The sequence below is a fragment of the Microcebus murinus genome, chromosome 3 (assembly GCF_040939455.1).
Source record: "Microcebus murinus isolate Inina chromosome 3, M.murinus_Inina_mat1.0, whole genome shotgun sequence".
In the NCBI taxonomy this organism is placed as follows: Eukaryota; Metazoa; Chordata; class Mammalia; order Primates; family Cheirogaleidae; genus Microcebus; species Microcebus murinus.
The window spans coordinates 61,167,724-61,178,546 of NC_134106.1; the positions used below are offsets into that span (position 1 = coordinate 61,167,724).

General features: G+C 41.2%; 1 protein-coding gene across 1 annotated transcript; it reads right to left on the reverse strand.

The window, feature by feature from the left end:
* Positions 1-2,840: 2,840 nt before the first annotated feature.
* On the reverse strand, positions 2,841-10,603 carry TPRKB (TP53RK binding protein). Its single transcript, XM_012788685.3, has 5 exons — positions 10,370-10,603; positions 7,033-7,192; positions 5,599-5,721; positions 3,901-4,077; positions 2,841-3,013 (listed from the first exon to the last, which is right to left on the reverse strand). Exons 2-5 carry the CDS (start codon positions 7,171-7,173, stop codon positions 2,927-2,929), a joined length of 528 nt encoding a protein of 175 aa, XP_012644139.1. The 5' UTR covers positions 7,174-7,192; positions 10,370-10,603; the 3' UTR covers positions 2,841-2,926.
* Between the last annotated feature and the right edge of the window lie 220 nt (positions 10,604-10,823).

Sequence of the window (10,823 nt, forward strand, 5' to 3'; positions counted from 1 at the left end):
TTGCAAAAGTGAAGTGAAAACTTAAAAGCGACATTGTGTAAAAATAGAAGAATGATTACATGCGATATGATACACATAAATTAAGAAGAGTGTTGAGGACGGGGGCAGTGGCTCACAACAGTAATCCTAGCACCATGAGAGGCCAAAGTGGGAGAATCACTTAAGACCAGGAGTTCGAGATCAGCCCTAACAAGAGACTCCATCTCTATAAAAATATAGAAAAATTAGCTGGGTGTGGTGGTGTATGCCTATAGTCCCAGCTACTTGGAAGGCTAAGGCAGGAGGACCACTTGAGCCCAGGAATTTGAGGTTGCAGTGAGCTATGATGACGCCACTGCACTCTAACTTGAGTAACAAACAAACAACAAAAAAAGGAATGGTGATGGTGATGCCCTGGGAAGAGGCAGAGCGATGGAGTTGTTAAGAGCACAGGATTGGCCGGGGCAGGAGGATTGCTTGAGCTCAGGAGTTCGAGACCAGCCTGAGCAAGAGTGAGATCCCATCTCTACTATAATTAGAAAGAAATTAGCCAAGCAACTAAGACTATAGAAAAAAATTAGCCAGGCATGGTGGCACATGCCTGTAGTCCCAGCTACTTGGGAGGCTGAGGCAGGAGGATTACTTGAGCCCAGGAGTTTGAGGTTGCTGTGAGCTAGGATGATGCCACGGCACTCTAGCCTCGCAATGCAGTGACACTCTGTCTCAAAAAAAAAAAAAGAAAGAAAAGAAAAAGAGCACAGGGTTACCCAGATCTGAATTTTAATCCTAATGTTGGCACTTTGAGCTTTTGGGCAGCTTTAACTCTCTAAACTTCATGGTAAAAGATGCCTTTATAATGGAGAGATCTGGCAGGACATATATTAACCAATGGGTCAAACTTAGCATCAGCCATAATAGGACCAAATGACATTACGTGCCTCCTGATGAGATGCAACAGCGAGGCCACAAATACCATTTATTTCCTATTATTCCTAAAAATATGTAAACTGACACTAATCACGAACACATCCAGATTTCATGAAATCCTGGAAGATATCTGCTGTCTTCAAAATAGTGTCTATAGCTTTTCGAGAAAGACGCGGTCGCGGTTGCAGCGGAGCTGTGTTGTGCCCGCTCCCGCTCCTGACTCACTGCTGTTCACTCTCAGCGAGGAAAAAGTCGGTCAGGAAGCCGTGCAGCATCCGTGGCTTTTAAAGATACCGGAAAAACACCCATAGAGCCGTAGGTCGTGAGTCACCAGATTAAAATTACCCTAATCAGCCGCAACGTAAAGTCTTTGGAGAAGGTGTGTGCTGACTTGATCAGAGGCGCAAAGGAAAAGAACCTCAAAGTGAAAGGACCAGTTCAGATGCCTACCAAGACTTTGAGAATCACTACAAGAAAAACTCCTTGTGGTGAAGGTTCTAAGACTTGGGACCGCTTCCAGATGAGAATCCACAAGCGACTCATTGACTTACATAGTCCTTCTGAGATTGTTAAGCAGATTACTTCTATCAGTATTGAGCCCGGAGTGGAGGTTGAAGTCACTATTGCAGATGCTTAAATCAACTGTTTTAATAAATTGACTACCACTTGTTTAAAAAAAAATGTCTATATCATTTTTAAAAAGGACTTTTCTAAATCAAAGAAAACTTAGAGACAGGACAACCAAACACAATGTATGGTAACGTGCTATATCAGCAACATACTTTGAAGTAGTTCAACAACAAAAGAACTATGTGTGTGTAGGTGGTTAGAAAGCAGAGAGCAAGCAAATGCAGAAAGGGTTAACAATGGTGAATTTATGTGAAATTGTAATATTTTCAATTGTTATGTAGGTTTGAAATTTTTTGAAATACAGGGTGGAGAAAGGAACACTAATTCTGTTTCCTCACTTGTAAAAACTTAGGATTGTAGACTAAATGAGATAGTGCCTATGAAGTACCTACAGTATAGTAACTGTGCAGGAAATGTTAACTATATACTTTCTTCCCAAGTATTTCTACCTCTCCACTTTGTAGCACATGGTAGGATTACAATTCCCCACCTTTTCTGAAGTTGGTGTTGCCCCCGGGGCTGGCTTGGCCAATAAGAAAAACTGTCACTTCCACGTGGTGCCTCCCTTCCAGCTTTGTTTCCATGCATGGAGAGCCTGTTGAGATGAAGCCTTTAGCAGCCTGGGTTTCTGAGTCACCACGATGACTCTTCCTATTAATTCACGCTGGCTGCAGAATGAGCCAGACAGACCTATATTGCATTAAGCCAGTTAGCTTTAGGGACTGTAATTGCAGCCCAACTAAGCCTAACTAACACAGAGTCCACAAACTACGGCCCTCCAGTCAAATTCTGCCTGCCACTTGTTTTTGTAAATAAAGTTTTACTGGGACACACCATGGTCAACATTTCTGTATTGCCATGGGTGCTTTCACACTGCAATGGCAGAGCTGAGTGGTCACAACAGAGACCATATGGCCCACAAAGCCAAAAATATTTACCATCTGGCTCTTCAAGGTTGCTTGCCCATGACCTAGTAAGTCTTGACTGATACAATTAAATATAAGATAAAGTGAGAAAAGAAATCAAACCATTCATAAAAGACAACTTTACACTAGCAGTATGACCTTGGGCAAGTTAATATTTCTGTAATCTCTTAGTTGCTTCCTATATAAAATGGGGGTAATAACAGTATCTACCTAATAAAGTTGCTGTGAGAATGAAATGAATTCTCACATGTAAAATATTTAGAACCAGCATCCAGAGGCTTGGAGTAGGTGTGGAGGGATAAGAGTATGCAGAGGGATATGAACTGATAGATGTAAAACCACTAAGGCAAGCACCTCGTATACTGTAGGCATTCAATAAGTGTTTGCAATTTTTATTCCAATTACATACAAATAAAAGCAATGGCTTCTTCAATGCTGAAATTTCTGTTACTATTTCCAACATATCACAAAACATCTTTTGTTGACATTCTACAAATGATACCATCCAATAATGTCCCAATACATTCTTCTTGTGAAGAGAGTTTATATATCTGTAAAACCAAAAGACAGATTAAGACTTCATACATATTCATGCACTAATTTTCATATAGAAACATGTATAAGTAAAATTATTTATAATTTGATTACTGGGTTAATGTTCTGAAATCACAAATTACAAATGTGATTATAATATTGAAACTGGATGGCAATTCATGACTTATGTCAAATATTCACTTTAATCTAGTTATGGTAATAACTCTCCAACATAAAAACCAAATTTGTATCAATTTTAAAAGCACACATCCAGATATTAACTTCATACTATATTTATTTGCATCTTAAATGTACACACTAAAGCTTGCTATTTAAAAGGTATCCACTTTCTTTTTCTTTTAGAGACAGAGTCTCGCTCTGTTGCCCACGTTGAAATGCACTGGCACCATCAGAGCTCACTGCAACCTTGAACTTCTGGGCTCAAGCAATTCTGCCTCAGCTTCCCAAAGTGCTGGGGTGACAAGCATAAGCCACTGCACCTGGCCCTAGGATCTGATTCTTAATTAAAGTGGAGAATGCTTAGTTAACAAGTTTGTAATTATTCATATATTTTACATAAACCTGCACCTTGAAGTTGTGTGTATTTTCAAGTAATTTTAAAAACTTACAAACCCTTGAATTATATGTATATGTTTATAAATTTTTCTTTTTAGAATGATAATGGGATCATACTATACATATATTTTGTATTATTATTGATCTAAAATTGTATTATGAATATATTCATGCCATTTATTATTATGACATGATTTTTAACTGCTGTATGTTATATTGTGCAGAATTCATATTTTGACAACTTATGTTTATTTTCTAATTTTCCTTTTATAAATCAAACTTTTTATAATAAATGAAGAATAAATCTTAAAAAAAAAAACTTACAGACCTTTTTGACTTCTGTAATATTTGTTATTTCAGGAAGATTTCTCAGAGAAACCTGATGACCTTCCACTTGAGATATTAGGGATTCTTGATTTATTCGTTTTTCTCCCTCTTCAATGTAAACAATTAGAACTGAGGTGTCATTGGCTGAGATACCAAATTTTTTCAAAGCCTCAGAAATCTAAGAAAAAGTACAAAATAACAAAAGACAATTAGCCAGTGTTTCCTATATCCAAAATATCTCCTGATCTACCCTCTTCCTTGGTTAGGTTCTTATTTCTCATATTTCTCTGCTTAGTTTTTCCCTTCAATAATCCGTTTCCATCATCTATTGGTCCTGTCTCTGAAGTACTCTATCATTAAAACTGCACCTTGGACACAGACACACAGACACACAGACAACACACACACACCCACACCCACACCCACACCCACTCAAAAAAAAATAAAAAAAAAAAAAAAACAAAAAAAAACTGCACCTTGTTCCCATAGAATTAAGGCCAGACTTTTTGATTGCACAAAAGCACCCCTCCCACCCTGGCCCTAAGTGACCCTCTAGCCAGGCACTCCTGTCTTCTGGCCAGGCTGGACTGCTTGGGGATCCTGTCACATTTCATGCCATTCTGCCTGTGCACACGCTTTGTCCTTTGCCCTCAAGGTCTTTCTCCCCACCCCCTTTGGCTGCTGAACCCATACTTCAAGGTCCACAGTTCAAATGCCACTCCCCACTGCACCCTCCTGCCTCCAGAATGAATGGCTTCTTTGTCCTTCCCCGAAATTTGAATTCATATTCATATCATTTGTCATAGGGCATTTTAACTTTTGTCTTGTTTCTCTGCCTCTTCATGGGAATATATTTGCTTTTTCTACTCCTAGAATTGTAACTGGAACAGGGACGAGTTCAATAGATGTTTATTGAATTCAATAGTTTCTTGAATTATCTCAAAGAAATAATTATCTGGCAAACTTTATTCCAGATACTGGGGAATTATATTACCATGCTGAAATAACTGTAATTCATAAACTTTTCCATCAAGTATATTTTAAACTATGCTATAGGCTTCCTCATTTTTCTCTTGATGATACTAGTATCTGGTTAAGTTATTAATAGTAGTGTAAATACTAGAACTTCATTTGCAAAATTTCAGCCATTTTTTCATGTGCTATATGTGGGATGTTTTTAGCTCAATTACCTTTTGAGGAAGCACTACTGTGAGTATTTCAAATCACAAGCTGTTGCTATATGCACTGGGTGTGTGAATGAGGACGTGTTAAAAGCTACAATAGATTTGAGAAAGTTCCTGGTATGTGGAAAAGACATAGATCCTACCCTCAAGGAGTTTTCAGGGAGAGTGAAAAATGTGCATGATAACACACAAAATACCCATGCCAAATGTTTTATCAGTTAGGTTTCTATCAGCTTCTTAAGCAAAAATACTTGAAGGATCTTCCTGACCAAAAATGTAAAGACAGATAAAACTAGCCTTACTTAATTTAGCTAAACTATTGTTTACTCACATGTAAAATGACTATCTAGTGAGCCAGTGCTAAACCTTAACTCTCTGTCCAAAGCCCTCTTCACTATTATTTTAGTTTATCACTAACAACTAGATTGCAGGAATTTAGCTTCCAACCCAACATTGGAGAAGATATGTTATTATGACAAGGTCAACAGAAATAAAGTCAGTCAATTCCACATTACATTGTTATTTGGGGAAAGGTTGAAAATAATTTCGGTAGATAGAGTTCTTGTCTTCATTTTTCCCAGTTTGTAGAGGTGAACTGCTTTGTTTGCTGCCACAAGTATCTGAAACGGATCAACAATCTACCAAAGAGAGAAAAAAAATTACGCACATAGAATCTAAAGACTCATGTCCTAACTCATGGTAACTCCAGTGTCAATCTTTTTTATTTCATCACAGTTCCTATGGACTATATTTTCAAACCTATTATCTCAAGGGCCCAGGCAGTCAGAAAATTATAGGATTTTAAAGTTGCAAGGAACTAACATAAATAGAAAAAAAATTTTTTTTTTTTTTTTTTAGGCAAGAGTCTTACTCTGTGCCCCGGCTAGAGTGCCATGGTGTCAGCCTAGCTCACAGCAACCTCAAATTTGTGGGCTCAAGCAATCCTTCTCCCTCAGCCTCCCGAGCAGCTGGGGACAGGCATGTGCCACCATGCCTGGTTAATTTTTTCTATGTATTTTTAGTTGGCCAATTAATTTCTTTCTATTTTTAGTAGAGACAGGGTCTCACTCTTGCTCAGGCTGGTTTCAAACTCCTGACCTTGAGCGATCCACTCGCCTCGGCCTCTCAGAGTGCTAGGATTACAGGTGTGAGCCACCACGCCAGGCCAGAAAAAAGTTTTTAAATTTTTTTTTTTTTTTTTTTTGAGACAGAGTCTCGCTTTGTTGCCCAGGCTAGAGTGAGTGCCGTGGCGTCAGCCTAGCTCACAGCAACCTCAGACTCCTGGGCTTGAGTGATCCTTCTGCCTCAGCCTCCCGAGTAGCTGGGACTACAGGCATGCGCCACCATGCCCGGCTAATTTTTTTATATATATATCAGTTGGCCAATTAATTTCTTTCTATTTATAGTAGAGACGGGGTCTCGCTCTTGCTCAGGCTGGTTTTGAACTCCTGACCTTGAGCAATCCGCCCACCTCGGCCTCCCAAGAGCTAGGATTACAGGCGTGAGCCACAGCGCCCGGCCCAGAAAAAAGTTTTTAAAATAACATTTATTGAGGGCTGATGTTATGGGAAATGTCATTAAACATTTCACTTGTATTATTTTCTTTAATCCTCAAAACTATCTTATGAAATTGACATTATTATTATTCATATGTAATAAATGAAGAAACCAAGGCAAAGAATGTCTAGGTTCGAATCCCAGCTCTGTCACTTACTACCAGGCATTTGCCATTTTGTCAGAGCCACATCACAACCTTTCCTGTTTCCTAGGGCAGGGCCTGGCAGGCACTTTTGCCTCCATTCACCATTAAATTCATGGTTGGTCATGTCTGACTTGGACAAGAATTACCTGATGATGACAGAATTTTAGGCTGACCTATAACATCACAAAAAATTCATATATTCTTAAATGCCCAGTAGGGCTCATTCATTCTCACACTTCGTACTTACCACTACTGGATTTATCAACGAACCATCAATGGTGCCTTCCATGGCCTTTTTCCTCAAATCTCCTGCATTTTTTACATCTTTAAATAACAGGAGAGTCACCCTGCATTCGGGAAATAGGTCCAGCTGATGTGTTAACTGCATTTCAGAGAGAAGCAGGATTCTATTGCAGGAAACAAAAAAAAAAACCCAATAGATTTCTTTTGTTTAAAAGTTAACATTATGATTCATTTTTTAATAAGTATTCTTGCAAACAAATAAATGAAAATAACTTTAATAAGATGATACAACTGTTAAACTAGAGAAATTCATCCCCAAAATGCATTTGGCATCCTGGAGAGATGCTGTCTTCCCTACCCTGCTGAGCTGTTTCTAGTTCCTTTGTCATTCCTGGGGAAAAGCCAAGGGAGCTAGCTGGTCCCCTGTTTGCTCAGATGAATGGTGGAGGGGACGAATGACAGAAATTTGGAGACCACAGGTTCCTTATGGTATTAATGCAACCTTACTCCAGCCTAGCCTTTCTAACTTTCTGATCTCGCCATTTTATTTTAGCAGGACCTGAACATAAATATTAGAAAGAAAATAATTTTAAAGAATAAAATATCACACTTGATGCAAAGATATTCATTCCACACATGGAAACTAAACAGAGAAGGTATAATTATTCACCCTTCCTTAGATATGAGCTTAACAAGAAAAAGACAGGAGTATATATAAAGACATAAAAGCACATAAAAGACAACTTGAATAGCTACCAGCCAATTGTGGTGGCTCACACCCATAATTCTAGCACTTTGGGAGGCCCAAGTGAGGGCATTGCTTGAGTCCAGGAGTTTGAGACCAGCAGGGAAACAGAGCAAGACCCCATCTCTACAAAAAAATTTTCAAAGATTAGCTGGGCAGGCACCTGTAGTCCCAGCTACTTGGGAGGCTGAGGCAGGAAACTCACTTGAGCCCAGGAGTTTGAGGTTGCTGTGACCTGCGAGCATGCCTCTGCCTCTGCACTTCTATACTCCAGCCTGGATGACAGAGTTAAACCATGAGGGAGGGAGGGAGGCAGGAAAGGAAAGGAAAAAGGAAAAAGGGAAGGGAAGGGAAGGGGAGGGAAGGAAGGAAAGGGAGGGAAGGGAAGGGAGAAAAAGGAGGGAGGAGAGGGAGGGAAGGAAGGAGAGAGAGGGGAGAGAGGAAAGGGAAGGGAGAAAAGGGAGGGTGGGGAGGGAGGGAAGGAAGGAGAGGGAGGGGAGGGAGGGAAGGAAGGAGAGGGAGGGGAGGAAGGGAAGGGAAGGGAGAAAAGGGAGGGAGGGGAGGGAGGGAAGGAAGGAAGGAAAGGAAGAAAGGAAGAGAAGGAAAGAAGGAAGGGAAGGATGGAAGGAAGGGAAGGAAGGAAAGAAAGGAAGGAAAGAAAGGAAGGAAGGATGGAAGGAAAGGAAGGAAGAAAAGGAAGGAAGGAAAGGAAGGAAACACACATAAATTGAATAACTAGAAAGATATAACTATATCCTTGAATAACTTGTGTATTGCAAAAATTAAAAATTTGATTTTGAAGGGGAATCTCTGTTTTCCAGGTAGAGTACAGTGGTGCAATCACTGCTCATTGTAACCTCAAACTCCCAGGCTCAGCCTCCTAAGTAGCTGGGACCACAGGCACACATCACCACACCTGGGTAAATTTTCTACTTTACGTAGAGATGGAGTCTCACTATTTTGCTCAGGCTGGTCTTGAACTCCTGGCCTCAAGCGATCCTCCTGCCTCAGCCTCCCAGAGTGCTAGGATTATAGGGGAGAGCCACCAGGTGGGGCCAAAAACTTGATCTTTAAAGCAATGTCAATCACAGACTCGAGACAGTTTGGTGGAGCAATTTCATAGGTTTTATTTTATCCTTTTACCTGGTAGTTTCCATTTCTAGAGCTCTTTCTCAAGGAATTAACTGGCAATCCAAGGATTATATAATGTATCCTCTCATCATTTTAACAATGAAAAGTTGAAAACAACCCATCTAGCCAATAACAAGATTGGTTGTGACTAAACCACCATTAAAACTATGGTCTTGAGGATGTGTGAAAACAGCAAAAAATTACTTTAAGTAAAAATATCTGAGTGGGGCCAAGCACAGCGGCTCATGTCTGTAATCCTAGCACTCTGGGAGGCCAAGGCAGGAGGATTGCTTGAGCTCAGGAGTTCGAGACCAGTCTGAGCAAGAGCGAGACTTCTTTACTAAAATTAGGAGAAAAAAAAATTAGCCAGGCATGGTGGCATGTGCTTCTAAACCCATCTACTTGGGAGGCAGGAGAATCACTGGAGCCCAGGAGTTTGAGGTTGCTGTGAGCTAGGCTGACACCACAGCACTCTAGCCCAGGTGACAGAGGGAGACTCTGTCTCAAAACAAAACAAAACAAAAAACCAAAAAACACACACATCTGAATGGAAAACAAAACATAAAATGTGGTCAAACTGTGGGAGTTTCCAAAAGCTGCCTATTAAAAAGTTTGTAAGTTATCTCTGGCTTGGTGCATTTATATCTCACTTTTTCCGTTACAAACAGAAACAAAAAAATTGCAAATAATGTCCTGGCACACAGTAGTTCAATCTTCAGTCATGCTAAGGTCCAATGGGTAAAAAAATGGATACAGAAAGATATAGTCAGTAAGATTCCCATTATAATATATTTAAAAATGCACATATTCATAAAGACCTGAATTCTTACTTCCTAAATATAATTTTGATCTGTCCATTCTTCTTCCATATCCCTATGCCACCACCTGTTATCTACAGCAGTAGCTTCCTGAGAGTTCTCCTCACGATTCCTGCCCTATGGGAATCTCCACCCACCGTCATAGAGATCCTTACAAAAATGTAAATCAGATCTTGTCATTCTGCTCCTCTTAGGATAAAGCCCTAAATTGTGTCACCGTGTTCCATACTCTATGATCTGGTCCCTGCCTGCCTCTTTGGCCGTCTCTCGGCTTCAAGTCACCAAGCTTTCTCTCCGACTCTGCCCTCTCCAACAGGTAGTTTCCCTGACTCTCCTCCCTCATCTCTGCCAGGCCCATTCCTCCCTCCCGTCAACTCCACGTGCAGTCGGTTTACTAGAGCGTCCTGGGCTACGTACGGGACTAGCTCCTTCTGAGTTCTAAGCACATCTTAAATGAACCATTCGCCTATCAGTTTAATGTTTCCTCATTAATTTTATTTCTCGAGGGGAGGAGGCTGAGCCCGGTAGGCGCTTGATAAATATCGGCTGAGGGAACCACAGGGATTGTCCAAAAAAACTGTTAAAACTGCCCTGGCTCGGGGCCCCGCCCCGGCAGGCTAGACAGCGAGTGAGCTGGGGGAACTCACCGTCCAGGCGGCGGTGCGTCTCGGAAGCGCTCCCCCTCGGAAACAAAGCCCTCGAATTCCGGAATTGGTGCCCGATCCTCGCCTTCCCCGAGTCCGCTTCCGGGTAGGCAGACCCAGGTTCTCGGAGTCTTTCTGGGTACTAGCCGGAGGGAGGCACCCGGCCGTCGTCCCACCTAGTCCTCCGTTGGCCCCGCCCCCTAAGCCTAAATCCCGTTGCGGACGCGACGGAGAGCAGAGGATACTTGTCACTTCCGGCAAAGGAAGCGGAAAGGATCTAAGGCCCGGAACCGGAAAGCAACTTCTGGTTTTGAGTCTCGGCTTTGTCTTAACCAGTGTTGGACCTTGCCAAGAGGCGTCTTCGGTTTGTTCGACTTCCTGTGCTAAGACAAGCATTGACCAAGATAAGCTCTACGTACGTTTCCGATGCCCGAGAGTCCTCAGTTTTTTTTCGGGG

Coding starts and splice junctions, on each gene's coding strand:
- TPRKB (XM_012788685.3), bottom strand. CDS start 7,173: ATGCAGTTAACACATCAGCTGGACCTATTTCCCGAATGCAGGGTGACT. Junction 5,722..7,032: donor CGTTGATAAATCCAGTAGTG/GTAAGTACGAAG, acceptor TCTCTTTGGTAG/ATTGTTGATCCGTTTCAGAT. Junction 3,014..3,900: donor ATATTACAGAAGTCAAAAAG/GTCTGTAAGTTT, acceptor TTGGTTTTACAG/ATATATAAACTCTCTTCACA.